The 21,113-nt window shown below is 36.7% G+C and overlaps 1 protein-coding gene across 7 annotated transcripts in view; it reads right to left on the reverse strand.

The window, feature by feature from the left end:
- ICE2 (interactor of little elongation complex ELL subunit 2) overlaps positions 1-21,113 on the reverse strand; it is a 65,015-nt gene that overhangs the window by 14,664 nt on the left and 29,238 nt on the right. For 6 of the 7 annotated variants that reach the window (XM_046653713.1, XM_046653714.1, XM_046653718.1 and 3 more), the window contains 3 exons: positions 18,597-19,590; positions 17,689-17,864; positions 12,241-12,370 (listed from right to left, as the gene is read on the reverse strand). In XM_046653713.1, the coding sequence (XP_046509669.1) occupies positions 12,241-12,370; positions 17,689-17,864; positions 18,597-19,590 (1,300 nt within the window). Of the gene's footprint in view, positions 1-423; positions 4,154-12,240; positions 12,371-17,688; positions 17,865-18,596; positions 19,591-21,113 lie in introns of those variants that run through there. The other variant, XM_046653719.1, reaches the window with a different exon arrangement.

Genomic DNA, 21,113 nt, shown 5'->3' on the forward strand with positions numbered 1-21,113 from the left:
TTTTGAAAGAAGTTCTATTGTGGGTAAAATGCTATCAAACTGCATCACTTGCTACAGAGAAATCCTTTGTAAAAGGAAGAGTCAATTGATGTGGCAAAATTCACTCTTATCTTATTTTAAGAAATTGCTACAGTCACCCCAGCCTTCATCAACCACCACCCTGATTAGTCAGCTGCCATCGATACTGAGTCAACACCCTTCCCCAGCACAAATATCATGACTCACTGAAGGCTGAGATGATGGTCAACATTTTTTAGGAAGAAAGTTTTCTTTTTTTTAAAGATTTCATTTTTCCTTTTTCTCCCCAAAGCCCCCTGGCACACAGTTGTGACTTTTTAGTTGTGGATCCTTCTAGCTGTGGCATGTGGGATGCTACCTCAGCATGTCCTGATGAGCAGTGCCATGTCCACGCCCAGGATTCGAACCGGCGAAACCCTGGGCCACCATAGCGGAGTGCACGAACTTAACCACTTGGCCACAGGGCCGGCCCCAAGAATAAAGCATTTTTTTAAGTAAGGTATGGATATTGGTTTTTTTAGACAAGGCGATCGCACACTTAACACAGACTACAGTATAGTGTAAACATAACTTTTTTATACATACTGGGAAACCAAAAAATTCATGTGACTGTATTGCACTATTTGCTTTATTGTAGTGGGCTGGAACTGAACTGCAGCTCTGAGGTATGCCTGTGATACGCAATACATGAGTAACTATGCTTCGTTGTTTTGAAAAACCTTGTTTTAATACTGTGTGATACAACTATTTGAAGGATGGACTGAAAGTTCATTTTGCTATAGATTATAATGGCTGTCATAGCTAAAACTGATACCCATAATGATACATAGACCCAACTGGAGCGAGTGCCTCCTTGCTGGGCTAAAGAATGACGCTGATTGTTTTTAACACCACACACCAATTACACAAGGGTTTCTGCTCAAATTCTACTAGTGAATGTCCACTTTCCCTGATGTTAAATCAGTTTTTCTTACAAATTTTAGATAGGAGCTACATTCCTATCCTTGAGGCTCTTTGGGAAACTTCAAAAGAGATTTTTTTCTAATCTGATTCTAAGTCTTGAAAGTATAAATATATAGAAGTTTTGTTTTTGCTTTAAATAAGTGACATCTTTCATTTTTGGCAACAAAATCATACTTAACATACCCGAGGATGGTGTATGGTACAACTCTGGGGGAAGCCATTCATATGGAATGGATTGAGCACACCATCTCCCTGGAGGTGTGCAATGTGGAGATAATGAGGATACTTTCCACATTATATGTGACAGGACTCCATGACAACATCCAAGAGAGCGTACCACTTGTCAATCCACATACTTAATATGAATAATGTTTACTTTCTAATATCTTTAGAGAAAAAATATATAAGAGTTATAATATTTTCTTCCTGCATCCCAATGGTTTGGATGCAGGACAGTATACATCTAGGGATAATAAAAAGAATAAAGTATCTAAATTCAATGGTTTGTTTTCTACCATTTCCCTTCTCTCCTTGACTTTTACTGTTCTTTTAACCAATTATCAAAGCCAACTTCATTCATTCTAAAAATATTTATTGAGTACCTCCATGTGCCAAGTGCTGTTTTGGGTGCTTGGGATATATCAATAAACAAAAGACAGAAAAACAGCCAATAAATATCATAAATAATTAAATTACATAATCTTTTAGTGGCAAAAGAAAAGGGGTTGGGAATATATTTCTGTGGGTAAAGGGTAAAGGAGTCAACCACCAGAGGAAGAAATCCAGCAATGTGAGCCTGGCACTTGGGGCTGCTTTTCTCCTAGGAGTGTCTGTTAAATCTGGAAAAAAGAATTGAGACTCAGGCTAAAAAATGGACTGGAGCTTTCAATAGTCCTTCAGGATTAGAGGAACAAAAACTGGAGTTCAAGGTCTATCACTGAGATAAACACTTAAGCTCTGAGTTGGGACCCTGTGTCAGGGGTCCCCCAGGCTTGGTGATTCTCTAAGGGGACTCAGAGGAGTCAGCATACAGCTGTACTCATGGATAAAATTTATTACAGCAACAGGAGACAGAGCAAAAGGGAAATCAGCAAAAGGCAAAGGCATGTGGGGTGACGGCCAGAGGAAACCAGGTGTAATCTTCAAGAATCCTCTCCTGAGTTTCTGCTTGGGAAGATGACAAAGTTCTGGAAATGGACAGTGGTGATGGCTGCAAAACCCTGTGAACGTACTTAATGCTACTGATTTATATACTAAAAAATGTACACTGAATCATACATTAAAATGGGTAAAATGATAAATTTTATGTCGTGTATATTTTACCACAATTAAAAAAGTCACACAGGATACACTTAATTCCTCCAGCAACAAAAAGGAATTATACCTCTTCTCTGTATAACAGAGAAGCTCATCAGATACCCAGCACTCAAGGTTTTTATTGGGGGCTCATCAGTGTAGACACCCTCTGCCTAGCACATACAAAAATTCCAGACTTTCAGAAGGAAAATAGATGTTCAGAATAAAACGTACCTTGTTTGTACAAACAGTGTAGGCACAATCAGCCCTTCTTAGCAGCTGAAGAAAGTCATCTATCAGTGTGGGGAACTGTCTGGCGCCCAAGTTCCCAGACACCAGCCAACGGCCGCCTTGCGAGCAGGCCTTTCCAATGACAGGCAATGTCAGTTGGCTCTGTTAACTCTTATCTGCACAGACCCTGAATGGCGACACCCTAGCAATAAGTGAGTGGCCTTTCTAGGGTCCAAAGTCAAGCTTCAAGTCATCTACATCCCTGTAACTGGATTCAGGTAAACCAGTATTGCTAGTGTGGCAGGCCACTTGTCAAAAGCAAATAAAAGAAATCATGTCTAGAGAAAGGTAACATTTTAACTCTCACGTTACCTCAACAAGTTTTCATGTCTGCTATCTGGCCCTTGATAAACAACAGCCTGACATACAACTTAACAACATGGGATAACAAAAAAGGGGGGAAACGTGTTATGGGATGAATTGTGTGCCCCCCCAAAAGATATGTTGAAGCCCCTACTCCCAGTATCTCAGAATATAACTTTCCTTGGAAACAGGATTGTTGCAGATGTGATTAGTTAAGATAAGGTCACAGTGGAGTAGGGTGGGCCTTTGATCCAATATGACCGGTGTCCTTATAAGAAGAGAGACACACACAAGAAGATGCTACATGATGACAGAGGCAAAGATGAGAGTGATGTATCTAAAAGCCAAGGATGCCAAGGATTGCTGGCAAACACCAGAAGGCAGAAGAGGCAAGGAAGGGCTCTCCTACAGGTTTCAGGGGGAGCATGGTCCTGTGACACTCTGATTTTGGATTTCTAGGCTCCAGAACTGTGAGACAATGATCTCTGTTGTTCTAAGCCCCCAGCCTGTGGTACTTTGTTACAGTAGCCCTAGGAAACTGATACACAAAAGATAAAGAAACGACCAATGAGGAACCTAGACAACAGAGGTACCAGACACAGACCTTAAAATAATTTTGCCTAATATGCTTAAGAAATGACAAGATTGAGAATTTCTGTAGAAAACTATAACCTATAAAAAAGAACCAAATGTAAAATCTAGAACTGAAAAATACAAAAATTGAAATTAAGCACTCAGATGACAAGTTAAACAGTATATTAGAGACAGCTGAAGAGAGCATTAGTAAACTAGGAGGAAATATCAAGAATGATGCATGAAGAGTCAAAAGGCAGGTAAATACCGAAAAGAATGTAAGGGACATTATGGATACGGTAAGATGTAACATATCGCAACTGAAATCCCAGAGGAGGAGGGTAGAATGAGGAAGAAGTGATGCTTGGTGAGATAATAACTGACAGTTCTCCAAAACCGTTGAAAATCATCAAACCACATATTCAAAGGGCAATATGAACCCCCAAAGGAATACTTACAACAAAAACCTATCCTGGGCACACCATAGGAAAATTGTTGAAAACCAGCGAGAAAGATAAAATTTAAAGTCTGCCAGTGAAAAGAGACATATTACTTTCAAAGGAACAAAAATAAGATTTCCAACTGACTTTTCAACAGAAACAAAAGCAGCCAGGAAACAATGAAATGTTTATCCTTCAAGAACAGAGATAAAATTAAAAAAATACATTACCAGATGAATAAAAACTGCGAGGCTTTCTCACTAGTAGATCTGTAATAGAGATAATACTAAAGGGTATTCTTCAGGCAGAGGAAAATGATACTAGTTAGAATCTTAGAGATGTGGTAAGAAAAGCATTAAAATGGTAAACATACGGGTAAATGTAAACGAATATTGAATGTATACACTAACAATAATGTATAGAAGAATAAAATACTATTGCCTGAGATGAGGCTAACTGATTAACGGGGATAAGTCAGGGATGCATGTTATAATCACTGGAGTAGCACTGTCCAGTTGGACTTTTTGTGATGATGGAAATATCTGCACTTTCCAATATGGTAACCAGAAGTGGCTACGGAGCACTTGAAATATGACTGGTATGACTGAGAAACTCAATTTTAAATTTTACTTTATTTTAATAAATTTAAATAGTCACCTGTGGCTAGAAGCCACTGCATTAGACAAGACAGCTCTAGAGTGACCATAAAAAGCATAGTAAAAGAGTGTATAATTATGTTAACATACAATTATCCTGTTAATAAAGGGAAAAAAATGAAAAAAAAAAGACTATTCAAATCACAAGAAGACCTAAGAGAAAAAAGTCCCTGAATGGATGAGTCAAATAGAAAACATATATTAAAATGGTAGACATAGACCCAAATTTATTAATACTCTGTAGTAATTACTACAGCTAACACAGACATTAAAAGATCAAAAGAGGATATTATAAAGACCTTTATGCTGATAATTTTGAAAATTTAAACAAAATAAATTTCTCAAACACATACCCCACAAGTTACCAAAACTGATGCAAGAAATCAAATATTTGAATGGTTTTAAAACCAACCAAAAAATTGAATGAATAAGTAGAACCTTCTTCTTTAGGCCCACACACTTCACAGGTAAATTTTATCACACATTTAAGGAAGAAATAACACCAATTTTATAGAAATTCTATGGGATAACACAAAAAAAAGGAAATACACCTCAACTCATTTTATGATATACACATAACCTTAATTCCTATACCTGGCAAGGAAAATTATAGGCCAATCTCATTCATAAACACAGGTGGCAAAATTAGTATTAACAAACTAAATCCACCAATATATAAAAAAATTAATATATCATGACCAAGCTGGGTCTATGCTAAGAACACAGGCTGGATTAACATTTTTAAATTACTTAATATGACGTATCACATTAACAGAATAAAAGAGAGAAGTCATACCATCATATCAATAAATGCATAGAAAATATTTGATAAAGAGTTTTTACCCATTCATGATTAAAATTCTTAAACTAGGCATAGAAAGAAATTTCTTTATTCTAATAAATGTTATCTACAAAAACCTATACAAAATAAAAACACAACGGTAAAATTTTGAAAACTTTCCCTTTCAAGATTAGAAACAAGGCAAGGATGTTCATTATTCATTCTCTATTCAAGTCCTACACAATGAAGGCAAGGTAAAAAAAGGTATAAAGATTGGAAAGAAGAAATAAAATGGTCACTATTTGCAGAGAACATGACTGTTTACTTAGAAAATCTAAATTAGTAGAATGAAAAAGTGAGTTTAACAACACTGCTAGATAAAAGATTAATTACAAAATCAATATGCAAATAAGTTCTATTATTAGTAACAAAGCATAAGAAAATAAAATTTCAGAAATATCATTTATAATAGCATAAAAACATAAAATATCAACAAATATACTTAAGATGTGCAAGATCTCTACATAGAAAATCATAAAATATTAAGAGAAATTAAAGATATAAATAAATAGGGGAATCTATAAAGTTCACAAATTGGAAGACTCATTCTTGTAAAGCTGTCAATTTGGTCCACAGTGACTCAGTCAATGCACTTCCTAACAAAAATGCCGATCATCTTGCTGTTGATAGAAACTGATAAGTTGATTCCAAAATTTATAAATGCAAAGGGTCAAGAATAGCCAAGAAATTCCCAAAGAAAAACAAGTTTATAAAATTTATTTTAGCAAATAGGAAAACATTTTACAAAGTTAGAGTAATTAAGACAGTGTTAATTGTCTAGCTAGAGTAATTAAGACAGGTACTGTCCCAAGGATAGAGAAATAGGGAGTCTAGAATTAGAGTCATAGACATCATTTATAACACAAGCAGCAATGGAGAGCAGCACAGAAAGCGTTGTCTTTTCAATAAATGGTGCTGAAAACTGAAAAAAAATCTTGATATTCCAAGCAAAAATAAATACTGCATAAATTGTGTACTTAGGAAAAAAAAGTAAAAAAAACAAAAAAAATAAGATAGGAGAATAGCTTCATGATCTTGCTGTAGGGAAGATTTGTTAAAACAGAGCAAACAATGTACTAATCATAAAGGAAATGACTAATAAATTGGTCTACAGTCATGTGCCGCATAACAACTTTTCAGTCAATGACAGACCACATATACAATGGCAGTCCCAGCAGATTAGTATCACACAGCCTAGGTGTGCAGCAGGCTTACCATCCAGGTTTGTGCAAGTGCACCCTGTGATGTTTGCACAATGACGAACTCGCCTAACTACACATTTCTCAGACGGATTCTTGTCATTAAGTGATGCATGACTGCATATTAGGTTCAAAAGACAGCATTAAGAGACTGAAAAGGTAAATCACAGAGTGGGAGAAAAACATGTGCAACATTTAAAGCCAACAAAGAACTACCGGACAAACAAACAAACAAAAACCTGACAACAGAAAAATGAACAAAAGGTTTGAATAGGCAGTTCACAAAAGTGACCAACCAAATGATTATTAATCACATGAAAGAAGAGTCCAGCATCATAAATAACCAAGGAAAGGCAAATTAAAACAATAACGAGATATTAATAATTCCTACCCAGCAGCATAGCTAAAATTAAATAAACTGATAAGGCCAAGTGTGGGCAAGCATGTGGAGACACCAAAACCCTCACTTACTGCTAAATTAAGTGTTAACCGGCACAAGCACTTCGGAAAACTTTTTGGAATTATCTACCGTAGTTGAATGTATGCTGAATCTATGACCCAGTAATTCCACTCCTAGATGCACGTCCAAGAGCAATGGGTGCACAGTGCACCAACAGACATTTGTGAGCATGTTCGTAGTTGCATTAAAATGGAAACAACCTAAGCAGGCTCCCAAAGTTAAACAGATAAATTGTGGTATATTCTTACAAAGGAATATGTCAAAATAATAAAAATAAATAAACTACTTTTATACACAATATAGATAAAGTTCAAAAACTATATTAAGTGAGGGGCTGGCCCCGTGGCCGAGTGGTTAAGTTCGCGCACTCCGCTGCAGGCGGCCCAGTGTTTCGTTGGTTCCAATCCTGGGCGCGGACATGGCACTGCTCGTCAGACCACGCTGAGGCAGCGTCCCACATGCCACAACTAGAAGGACCCACAACGAAATATACAACTATGTACCGGGGGGCTTTGGGGAGAAAAAGGAGAAAAATAAAATCTTTAAAAAAAAAACAAAAACAAAAAAAACAAAAAACTATATTAAGTGAAAGAAGGCATAAACAAAAGAATACTACTTCTTTTTAACTCATTTTTTCTTTTAAAGATTTTTATTTTTATTTTTTTTAAAGATTTTATTTTTTCCTTTTTCTCCCCAAAGTCCCCCAGTACATAGTTGTATATTCTTTGTTGTGGGTCCTTCTAGTTGTGGCATGTGGGACGCTGCCTCAGCGTGGCCTGCTGAGCAGTGCCATGTCCGTGCCCAGGATTCGAACCAACGAATCACTGGGCCACCTGCAGCGGAGCGCATGAACTTAACCACTCGGCCGGGGGGCAGCCCCAAGATTTTTATTTTTTTTCCTTTTTCTCCCCAAAGCCCCCTGGTACATAGTTGTATATTCTTCGTTGTGGGTCCTTCTAGTTGTGGCATGGGGGACGCTGCCTCAGCGTGGTTTGATGAGCAGTGCCATGTCTGCACCCAGGATTCGAACCAACAAAACACTGGGCCGCCTGCAGCGGAGCGTGTGAACTTAACCACTCGGCCACGGGGCCAGCCCCAAAAGAATACTACTTTATGGTTCCATTTATAGAGAGTTAGTAAAACAGAACGATTACAGTAGAAGCCAGGATAGCAGTTCCCATCAGAGCAGAGGAAGAAGGCTATGGCCGGGAAGTATCATGAGGGGAGTCTTCTGGGGCACTGGTATTCTTCAACTTCCTGATCTGGGTGCTAGTTACAGAAGTGCTGGCTTTGTTACAATTCCTTCAGCTGTATACTTACATTTTTTTCACTTTTCTGAATGTGTACTATACTTAAAAAGTTAAAAATGTTACAGAAAAACATGATTAATTCAATGGTGTGTTTTACAACTGACAATATCTTAGAACCGAAGGAGTACTATATAGACATTTTTTAAAATTATGTATAAGTATAGAGAGGTTATTATTGGTCTTTTTGTTTTAGTCTGCTTTTAACTTTTAGTTAAGAAAGCTTTTCCTACTCTTGTGTCATAAAGACGACCTTCTATACTTTCATTTAAATTTTAGGTTAGGGCTCGTCCCGTGGCCGAGTGGTTAAGTTCGCGCACTCCGCTGCAGGCGGCCCAGTGTTTCGCTGGTTCGAATCCTGGGCGCAGACATGCCACTGCTCACCAAACCACGCTGAGGCAGCGTCCCACATGCCACAACTAGAAGGACCCACAAGGAATAATATACAACTATGTACCGGGGGGCTTTGGGGAGAAAAAGGAAAAAAATAAAATTTTTAAAAAATAAAAAAATTTTAGGTTAATAGCATTTTTTCCCTTAGTACAAAAATACACAAGGTATTACCTCATTGTCTTGTGGTATCTACTTTCATCAACGGGAAGTCTACTTTGGGGCAATATATTATGTAATAATTGTAATAAAAAGGTCTTGTATATACAGTCTCTGAGGCAGGCTGAACAAACTATTACTATATCCATTATATACAGATGAAAAAGCTGAGGCCTAAGGGAACTTAAATGATTTTAACTTGGGTAAAAGAACTGTAAAATGTAAATTACTCATACACATATCTTCTGACTTCCACATTCAGCATGATTCCCACTATTCTATTATGGTGGAAAAAACACAGGCTGTGGAATCAGAAAACATATGAATACACATTCTAGATTTCCCACAAATTGTGTACTCTTGAGCGATAAACTCTCTAGGTCTCCGTTTCCTCCTCTGTAAAACAAAGATAAACATCATCTATTTTATAGAACAGTGAGAAATAACAATAATGGATACATGTATAGTTCGTGACCCCCAATACGTACTTGAGAAATGAGAGTTAGAAATATTGCTCTATTATTTTATACACACACACATATATATAATAGCTTCTAAGGATGATTTTGGAGCACTTCAAGTGTATCAGATAATATATAATGGCTTGTGAGTGGCAGGTATATAATGAACCAAAAGGAAAAAAAAACCCAAATACCCAATAATATCCTACAAGCTGTACCTTGGGAGGCTGGGAGGTGGGGAGTACTGCAGGGAGGAAGATGATGTATTAGAGAGAGGATCAAAGAACAGATTATTTGAAAAGAAACACATTAATGCTTTTAAGTGTACACTAATAACTCATATCTAGCAAAGTATCATATAGGGAAAAATAATTTCCAATTGCCTGTTAATTAGACGCCAAAGGGCAATAATACATGCTTCTGAAGTGAGGTGTCCTAAGTATTTTACAAGCATCTCCTTTAACTCTTGACCATTTGTAGACATGCACTCTCTTTTAAAACCAAAACCACGAAGTCTACATTATATTAGGTATAATTATAAAATAAAGAGACTGAGTCATACACTTACTACTTTATAGTCGTATCTGATATAGAACTTATTTTAATTATAGTCAGTCATTCCAGACAATACAATGACAAATTGACTTGCTTTCTGTTTGTAACCTGTTTCCAGAAAACAGCTGTAATAAAAACTTACTTAGGAGCCTTTTCTCCTACATTCCCTTCCTGTTACAACATTTTTCTTAAATTAAAAGAGTAATGTAACAACATTTAAAAACACTCAAAACCTACAGATGCTTTTAAAAACAGCATTTCAAAACATAGTCACCCTGGGGCCAGCCCGGTGGTGTAGTGGTTAAGTTCGCACACTCTGCTTTGGCGGCCCAGGGTTCGTGGGTTCAGATTCCAGGTGCCAACATACACCACTCATCAAGCCATGCTGTGGCAGCAACCCACATATAAAATAGAGAATACTGTCACAGATGCTAGCTCAGGGACAATCTTCCTCAAGCAAAAAAAAAAAAAAAAGAGGAAGATCAGCAATGGATGTTAGCTTAGGGTCAATCTTCACCAAAAAATAAAAATAAAAGTAAAAAGAATAATGCAGGAAAGAAAAAAATACCAAAAGTCACCCTCACACAAAAAAACCAACGCTCTCGCCCAAAAAACCCCAAACACACAGAACCATACAACAATACAACATAAGTTTCTCACCAGTTGTCAAAGAAACCAAATATACCATCCTATTACTTTAAAATGAATGGTTTATAAGTGGTAGCATTTAAACAGGATAAACAGCACACAGGGTAATGATTACTTAAGACTTTTAAAAATACTTTAGGGGGTGGGCCCCAGGGCCTAGTGGTTAAGTTGAGTATGCTCTATTTTGGTGGCCCAGGTTCAGTTCCTGGGTGCAGACCTACACCACTTGTCGGCAATCAGGCTGTGGTGGCAACCCACATACAAAATAGAGGAAGACTGGCACAGACGTTAGCACAGGGCAAATTGCCCTCAAGCAAAAAGAGGAAGACTGGCAACAGATGTACGCTCAGGGAGAATCTTCCTCACCAAAAAAAAAAAAAGAATACTTCAGATGAAGTAAGCCATATAGAGGACAGCAGTTTTATCTGTTAAACTGTATATTTAAAAAAAAACTTTAAATGTTTTAGTCATGAATCTCTATTCTCTATCAGTACTTTAAAAAGGATTTCAATGATAAGCTTTTGTTTGGTCCTTTCCTAAAATGGATGTGGCCAGCAATTGTTTTCACGTAGGTTACAAGAAGACTCTTTGTGCATTTCAGGGTAAGAGGTCTTTTGGAGGAATACTGAAATTGTGGTTATTGGCCAAAAACTACTACAACAAATTCCTATCAGTGTGTATGAAGGGGGAGAAGTGGGTTAGCGCAACACCGGGTAGTGCATTTAGCCACTTCCTTTTTGGGTTAAGCAGAGAGAGTGAATCAATTATCTTATTAATATTCTTATAGAATAAGACAAAATATTAATTAACCAAAATATGGAAAAACTTTGCAAGTGAGTCACCTTTTTTTGTTTAAGCAAGGATAACACTTATAACACTTATAACATACCAGGAATTACGCTAAGCGCTATGAGAATACAAAGTTTCATCAGATTCTGACCTTAAAGTACTTATTGTCTAACGGGAAGACAGGATGGTGTCAAAAAGAACAAGAAAGAAGAAAGCAAGAAGTTACAAGAGTAGTAAAAAAGACAATGCATTGAGAGATCAAAGGAAGGAAATGACTTCATGGAGGGGTAGCTTGACCCGGCTGGGATGGACTGAGAAGTCTGAGATTAGGTATTCCAGTGGAAGGGAGCAAAATCAATAAGGATTAGCAAGTGATCCTTCATGTGAAGAATGTTAACCATACGTGAACCCAGACAACACTAACTAAATCCCTGCCTAACTACACTCCTACCCCAAAACCAAAACAAAGTAAAAAAAACCCATTTCATCAAGGTAATATGTGACATTTTAAAAACAATGTCATTATAATTTTTTTAAAATTTCAAAATATGTTTAAACCAATTAAACAGTACTTAAAACAAGCTTGTTAGGAAACATCTATATGTTTAGTAAACTATACTGTTAAATAAGTATTTTAAAAATAAAATGATTGTGTTGATATTCATGTACAACTAAACAGATAAGAATAAGAGGGAAATTAAAACATTTGATACCACTATTCCTACCCCGCCATTTAATTCTGGAGTAGGAATGGTGTTTTAATAGGAAGGAATGTTACCACAATCAGAAAAAAGAAAACACAAAGGACATAGTGGAAGTATTTATAACTGAATTAGTACGTATGTATTTACAAGGGAATTAAAAAGGAGAACACAGCCTCTTGTAACTTACCAACATAAAATGAGCAGTTGGAATGCAATAAACTTTCAGTCCATAAGCGACAAAGTTCACTTTCAGTCAGAGCTTCAACTCCATAACAAGCTTGATACTCCACTTTTGGTAGCACATAAACTGGAAATTGCTGCAATGCAAGGTTATACTTTTATAAAGCTCCACTAATTTACTATTAACAGCAAATACGTTGGACTATACAGTTTTACTACCTTCAAAATGCTTTCGGGTAATCTCATTTCATCCTTTCAAATACAGCAGGATTCAGACAGAAAGACAGACAGAATCTCTGGTAGATGCGGGCAAGAGGTGGGTGGACAACAGATCTCGAACCAACAGCCCCCCCACCTCCAACCAGAACCAACATATCTCCCCACACATGCATACATTTTATTTCTATCAGGAAATGTGACTGACAGCAGAATCCTTGAACAGAGCCTACCGATACACAATTGTCCAAAGGTTCAAAGCTAGATGCTGGGAAGCAATGACTATAATATATACTAATAATTCTCAAGAGGATAAAAAAGGTAAGAATTTTTTGCCCCTTTAAAGCATTAGTCACATTGTCTCAGGCTCAAATACTCTGAGCAGTTTGTTTTCATTCTATAAATGTATGAGCATTAATACCTAAATTAACACCCAGGAATGTTATCTTCATTAATACAAAGGCTTTATTCCAGACACTAAGTATCCGGCAAATTATCCATTTAGGGTTTATTGGTCAGGACATTAAATAGATTAAGTAAAATGACTGTACCTACTACTTGTCTAAAGCAGGATATGTAAGGAAATATACACTGTGAAATAATATGTTAGTCATGTTCACAGTGCTCGTGTCATCTCATTTCTGTCAAAGAAAATTCTACTCTTAACAGTAATCTCTTCATTTCCGGCTGCAGGAGAAAGATATGGTATAAGGAACTTACTCAAAGTGATATGGCTAGTTAGTACTTTTGAAATTATGCTAAGCTGTCACCATTTATATACTTGAAAATATTTCATAAATGTTTCAGAACTCGTGATTTTCATAAAGTGGCAAATTTAGTGTACTTGGCACATGGTGGTGGTAGGACCAATTCAAATCCAGTGAAATTTCTGTTAACAGTAAGTTTGGTTCATATGATTCCCTGTGAATGTTTTAAAACTCTAAAGCAGTCTCTCTTAAATTTCAATGTGCATATGAATGAATAACCTGGTGACCTCATTAAAATGCAGAATCTGAGGTGAAGATCAAGGTTTTGCATTTTTAACAAGCTGTTGTTCCAGGGGCCAAACTTGGAGTAGCAAGGCCCCTACCGTGTCTTCTCAATTAAAAAAAGAAAAATTAAATTATGATTAAGATAATTTTATTCGCTAAAAGCATTTTATTGTACAATAATTCTTTAGCAACTGGTAGCCTGCATTTACAGCTGTTTATAGTTGCAAATAGAAGCTAGAGATAAAGGAAGGCCCAAAGGGTTAAGAAACTTGCTTGAGGACACACAGCAAGTTTATAGCAGACTTAGGAAAAGACTAAATGATAAAGAAGATTCTCTTTTTGGATCATGAATAAAGTTATTTCTAGATTTTTTTAATTAAAAAATACTACTATTTCTGAAAACAAAATACTTCGGGGGATTTTCTTTGATAATACTGCTATATCTATAAAACTAAGTTCTCAATCTGGTTTTAATTTCTCTATGTATTCTACTGCCATCTCCAGGAAGTCAAGGGAAAGAAAAATCTGAATATTTTATCTTAGTATGCCAAAATTAAAGTGAAATTTTAAGTACAAAGTTTTCAAACTATAAATATTAAATTTACTATTTCCTTTCTCCCTTGATTGGTAGCTCCTGTTCTCCCCAAGTGAAAGCTTTTCTTGATTCTCTGTCCTCCAATTTTTCACACAAATCTTTTAACTTTTACATACATTCCTAAATAGGTATTTCCTAGCTAGTATCCTGTCACTGACCCCATTAGGTACAGTCTATTCTTTCCTAATAGTCAAGCACCTTCAGGTTCATTTTTCTGCCCTAGAATGCCAACAAAAACTGTAAAATAACTGGATCTAAATTTTTGAATCACTTTAGAATACAGCTCTTAGGAAATTTAGTTAATCGAGACAGACAATAACAGATAATATCAAATCACTTAAAGTTACTTGGTCTGGATTTCATAATTATGTGTGGAACTCAGTAAGCTCCAGCTGCATCTTGTGGTCCACATTAGCCTGCTTGCCTCCATTCTATCATGTGAGACTGGCTGCTGTTTTAGGTTCTCCTCTGACACGCAGCTCTTATTAAGCAGAGTTTTGATGAGAAGGAAAAATGATATTGGAAACTAAAATCTCAACTATGATAACACATAATTGAAGAACCAAAGAAAAATAAAGGAGAGATGAGTTTCTTGGACGTCAGAGGTTGAAGAGACTTCTAAGTATTTTAAAGCTTTATCTAAATAGTTGGTTTCTAAGTAGGAAATATTAATGAGGATGCATTCTCATTTAATTAGAGTTTAAACAGTACCACTTTAAAATTTCTCAAACTAGTGCCTCAACTTCCCTTAATTTCCCTTTCTTAACAACACCCTCCTTTCCTCACCTCTCAATTTTTCTCACTTATTCAATACCTATTTATTGAGCTTCTATGGTACAAAACATTTGGGAGAAACAATAAATGAAAAGGACATGATGCCAAGGGGAATATATTCTACTAAGGCATTTAAATGACCAGTACTAAACTATTACATATAATGATAGGTGCACTATGATAAGCATTCATTGAAAATTTTACTCTGGGTTTGACACAATCAGAAATATAAGGCTCCAATTTAGATATTCTTTGGTGCTTAACTGTTTTGATATATCTTGATGAAGACTGAATTCTCTCCTATAAGGCAATGTCTTGACATTTACAAATTTTGCTTTAGTCAAGTGAATGACAATGGCCTTAACAGACTGTCTCAAGAATTAAATCAGTATCCAAAATATCCCTATGCTATTCTTCCTTAAGAGATACTGGCCATCAGGGCCGGCCTGGTGCCGCAGCCGTTAAGTTTGCACATTCCGCTTCAACGGTGCAGGGTTCTCTGGTTCGGATCCCGGGTGTGGACACGGCACCACTTGGCAAGCCATGCTGTGGTAGGTGTCTCACATATAAAGTGGAGGAAGATGGGCATGGATGTTAGCTAAGGGCCAGTCTTCCTCAGCGAAAAGAGGAGGGCTGGCAGCAGCTAGCTCAGGACTAATCTTCCTCAAGAGGAAAAAAAAAAAAAAAGATACTGGCCATCAATAATTTCTAAATGCTGTAAACTGGCAGATCAATACAAAGTCATATGGACCCACAGGGTAGAAAGTGAAAGAAATGAGTTAGCCACTAAATAAATGAGAGAGATAGCAAGTAAGAATTAAAGAAAGAAAACCTTGAAAATACAATCCATAGCACTTGACACTACATGTATTCAAGATGTTCATGCTATTCAATCAATCCCAGTTAAATATAGATGAGGAAGGAAAAAATCAGCAAATAAAGTAAAATCTTTTAATACAGAAAATATTAGTATTTATTTAGGAGGAGACCAATATCAAAGCTATAGTATTTTGTCACTCCTTGACTTTGTTATAAAAAACACTCCCCCATACATTTAATTCAAAGCCATTTGGTTTCCAATATTTCAAGTCTAAAGCAGTGATGAAAACCAAATTATGAGAATTAAGAATTTAGTAACTTATTCACAATCTTCCTTCTATTTAACAAAGGATAAAAGTATCATTAAGCAAAAGATCCATCAAGACCATTGGATTCTGGTGGACCAAGCATATATCCTAGATCCTGAGGGGTTAGACTGCTGTTATTAGCAGTTTAGAAATGTTGGCACTTCTTTTTCTTTTTCTTTCAGTTACTTCTAACATGATAAGTAGTAGTCAGGGGCTTGATCCACAAAGGTCAATGCTGGAACATTCTTGAGTCTTCTGATCCCTGGCCCAAAGCACACTGATATTCTAAAGTGGTCACTGAAGATTCTTATTGGGTGGTAGGTTAGACAGGAAGAGACAGAGACACCAAACTGAGAGGAAAAAAAAGTGTACCATGACAAATGTACACAACAGAAAAAATCCTCTGAAGAAAAAGTCAGAGACTTCATTAGTTCCTATATAATCAATTATAATATAGAAGCTGCTCTTTATTTAGCAGAATTCAGTGGCCACACACACTAATCAAACTAATCTGAAAGAGAACTTCAAACATCGAATATGGCAAACCATTGAAAGAACCAATTACAGTAGTCCCCCCTTATTCAGGGGGATATGTTCCAAGACCCCCAGCAGATGCCTGAAACTGCGGATAGTACCAAATACCCTGTATACTAGGTTTTTTCCTGTACATACATACTTACCTATGATAAAGTTTAATTTACAAATTAGGCACAGTAAGAGATTAACAATAACTAATAATAAAATAGAACAATTATAACAATATACTGCAATAAAAGTTACCGTAGATCTTAGCAATCTCAGCATTTGATTTTTTTCTTTTCTTATTAAGTTGAGAACTTTCACCTTTTCACTTAAAGGAAGCACTTTACAGCTTCTCTTTGGCATATCCCAATTGCCAACATCACTACTCCTGTGCTTTGGGGCCATTAGTGAGTAAAATAAGGGTTACTTGAACATACACACTGCAGTACTTTGACAATCAATCTGATAACCAAGGTGGCTACTAAGTGACTAATGAGCAAGTAGTGTATATAAAGGGATATGCTAAACAAAGGGATGAGTCACATCCCAGGCAGGGTGGAATGACATTTCATCCCACCACTCAGAACAATGCACAATTTAAAACTTATGAATTGTTTATTTCTGGAACTTTCCATTTAATATTTTTAGATCATGGTTGACCGTGGGTAACTGAAACCTCAGAAAGCGAAATGGTAGATAAGGGGGGATTAATGTACTCAAATTGTAGCAAAAACTTTTTTAACTGAGAAAAGTATATCAAAGCCCAAAAGAAACAACAGGGAAAAAAGGGAAAAAAGAAAGGGAGACATCTGGTTGTTTAACAACTCTGGGGAGACTCCTCAAATGTGTGTGAAAGCCCACCTTTCATAACTTGGACTTCTAAAATGAGTCAAGATGATCCCCAAGGTAAGCGTGAAAGGGGCAAATATGTCACAATGGAAATCCAAATTCACACAGAGAGCAGGAACATATGTGCCAGGTCAAATTTTCAAAAAGTTTGTATATTCCATGGGAGAATGTTATCAGCATTCATGACTATTATATTTAACCAAACACTTTCCCTTATTAAAAGTGTTGTCGGTATTTTATTTAAAAAAACCCTCAACCTGGAAAAACTATGATAGGAGTGATCAACAATTTAAAATTAAATTTCATAACTATGGCATATTAAATATTTGCTGATTATCTACTTATTCTACCACATCCTAACTCCCCAGGTAACAACTTACTCTTCTGATTTTCTTCCGTTTTTTAGAACGCGGTCTGGTCTCTATCCTCTGGACACTGCATCGCACAAGTAACAACAGGTCTTGCAGGCTAAATAACTTGTAAACAAAATTTCCTTCCTGAGGAGCTATATATTCTGATGTATCTTCAACATAGTCCTGAAGTTCATATGGCAATCCTTTAAAAATAATTACATTTCTCATTTTTATTTTAAAATACATTGGCCCTTTATGCATCCTAATCCAAGATAAAACAATTCAATTACCTATTTTTAAACTTCTACAACTTTAACTTTCTACTTCCTCCAAGTTGACCATCACACTATTACCATTTCTGTTTATTTCTACTGGAACTGCAGCAAGAGCTGAAATCAAAGCTCTAATGTTCTCTTCCTTTTAACTCCTACCTTCACTAACCCTAGGCAAAGCATAAATTAGTGAGACAACATATGAAGTGAGAAGAAAAGAGTTTGAAAAAATAATGTTATTCCTAATCTAGAGAGAACTGAGGTGCAGCTTTATATGTTTCACAAAATGAAAAAGCATAAAATTGCAGTCCAACGCCAAGAAAAAAACTTCAGATTAAGAAATGTTTAACTATGTTTGGTCCCCTTCCCCTTCCTCAGTTCAGTGAAGCACATCACCTACAGCTTAGCAGCCACTGTACATGTTGGATACACACAGGCTACATAGGTTATAAATCTCCATATAACTTTGGGTGCGTATTTAGAGAGATGGTTTTGGAAGCTGAAATACTGATCTGTAGATTGAAAAATGACACATCAATGACTATTTAAGATTATAAAACAGATTATAATAATGAGAAAGTGAGGTAATGAAGGAGAAAAACCTAAGGATAAGGAATCGGCAAAACAGTTAATATATCAAGTTCTTCGTAAATATTTACTTACGTCCTTTTGGCTTCTGAAACGCAGAAGGCCATACAGATTTTGGCCAACCAGAGGCATCTGAAGGAGCAGAGGGTGGCTCGGAAACAGGAGGGTGTTTAGAATTTTCTAAATTCATTAAGGGCAATTCAGGTATTTTTCTGGAAATTGGCTTTAAGAGTTCATCCTGCATTTTTAAAATTTCTCCAACTGGATCAAATTTTTTATATACTCGTTTGATAGGTTTTTTTAAAACACACGACTCTTCAGGACTACAAGTAGTATTAGTCTGGTTTCCTACAGAAGCCTGTCCTGAGGAAGAATTTGGGCTAGCGGGTTTAGAACTTAAATTAGAACCCACATTGGCTGTTTTTCCACTACTATTACTTTGACACTCTGTATCAATGATTAAACAGTCTTCATCTGTATCACTATCGCAAAGAACTTCATCTTCAGTTCTAGCTGCTTCTGACGTCACGGTCTTTTCCTTTGAATTGTCTGTGTTCTCTAGAGCACTCAGGCTTTCATTGGCATACATCACATCAACAGCCATATCACCTTGATTAGAAGTTTCGATGTCCGTGGAACTTTCTAACCGTAAGTCATCTGGCATTTTCAAGTCACTATCTTGCATCAAAGACTTGTCAGAATTTGATACATTTTCTCCACATGGTACAAATCCCTGATCGTCTTTATTTTTGTACTCTTCAGGCCCGCTATCCATACCAGTCACCAGCTGTTTCTCCTTCTGCAACTGTTCCATCAGAATCTGAGATAAACTTCTAGAATGAGCCGAAATGTCTGGTGCATTTGATGCCACAGAGGTGGCTGCTGTGCTGGGGGCTGTGGGAGTATCTATCTTGTTGGCTACTGTGGAAGTGCTTGCTGGACTTGGTGACTTCGATGGTTTCGTGGTGGTTACTCCAAAAGTTTCAAGTTCTGTAACATCATCATCAAAATCCAGATCCAAATTTTCAAGGGTCTCAATTTTTCGGCACTCATTAACTTCATAAGACATCTTAAGAAAATATATTAGTAAACTATTAGAAAAAATTGCAAGCCACCCCTCATCTATCTCTTAATGTCACTACGCCTCACATACATGTTCTTTAAAAGTAGAAAGAAAAGTGTAACGACTCTGAAAGGTTATTGCCTAAGATGATAATAAACTACTAGCAACTAATTTATTTAACCTTACCTTCCCACTGAAACACTGAAGAAACACAGACAAATTTGCCAACTTGTAACAGCATGTGAAATGGAGAATATTTGTGAACATCACATCCCAAGAGGAATTTCCACTCATCAAAAAACAGGACCATAAAGAAGTATTGGGCCAGACAGAAAGGCAGTGGATTTTCCATACCCACTGCACACACTCTTGCAAAGACACCCGAACTGAGCTGACGAGGGGGAGAGCCCCTTTGGCACTGAGAGGAAGCTGCTTTCTAAAGCAGTCGGGGAAGTGTCGCCAGGCTCTGGTGTAGCCCTAACATCAATCGGTGACTTATTTTCTACATCTACTTAGGGAAATCAACTCTCAGTAAAATGAGGAGAAATGGACAGGAGTGGTTTTATTGTATTCTGGGACACGAAGCCGTTGAGGTTGTAGTTCTTCATGTACTGTTTTGGTAACGGAAGAACTCCAGACAGCTTTAATTTATTCAGGAATAAACTGTCCTCTCCCCAAGCAGCAGAAGACCTCTTCAATCTGGCAGAGCACTGAGATAAATCTGGTTGTGGGCTGTACAGACCCACTAGGTCTTACAGGTTAGGATTGAGAAAGAAATATTCTGACAGCAATCAGGTAGTGAGTAAGAAAGATCAAGCTGTGTAAGTTATCTAAACTCTCTAAACCTCAATTTCCTCATCTCTAAAACAGTGATAATAAGGTCATCTTCTTGGATTTGTTCTAAGGATTAAATAAGAAATCACATATAGAAAGTTTCTTGGCATAGTCCCTGGCATATAGTTAAGCAGCTTCTCAGTAATGGTAGCTCTTACTAAAATAAGACTACCAGATTTAGCGAAAAAATAAAACTGAACTATATGCTGTTTACATGAGGCATTCTTACACAAAAAGGTTAAAACCAAAACCATGGGGGGCCGGCCCAGTGGCATAGTGGTTAAGTTATTGTGCTCTGCTTTGGTGACCCGGGGTTCATGGGTTCAGATCCCCAATGCAGACCTACACATCTCTCATCAAGCCATGCTGTGGCGGTGTCCCACAAACAAAACAGAGGAAGATGGGCACAGATGTTAGTTCAGGGCCAATCTTCCTCACCAGAAAAAAAAAAAAAGAGAGAGAGAGAGACCTGACATCGAGAAACAGAGAGAGAAGGAATAGCAACATTAAGTGTTAGAACAAAGCAGAATTCAACACAAAAAGCAACAGATAGAAAAGGGAATCCAATGTTGAAAAAAGATGAAATCCATGATGAACAGATAATGAATTGTGACATGCCAAATAACAACATCAAAACAGTGGTCAAAATTGAAAAACAAAAGGAAAATTTTACAGAAACATAATTGCATTCCAAG

This window comes from Equus quagga, chromosome 2, assembly GCF_021613505.1.
Source record: "Equus quagga isolate Etosha38 chromosome 2, UCLA_HA_Equagga_1.0, whole genome shotgun sequence".
Taxonomy (NCBI): domain Eukaryota; kingdom Metazoa; phylum Chordata; class Mammalia; order Perissodactyla; family Equidae; genus Equus; species Equus quagga.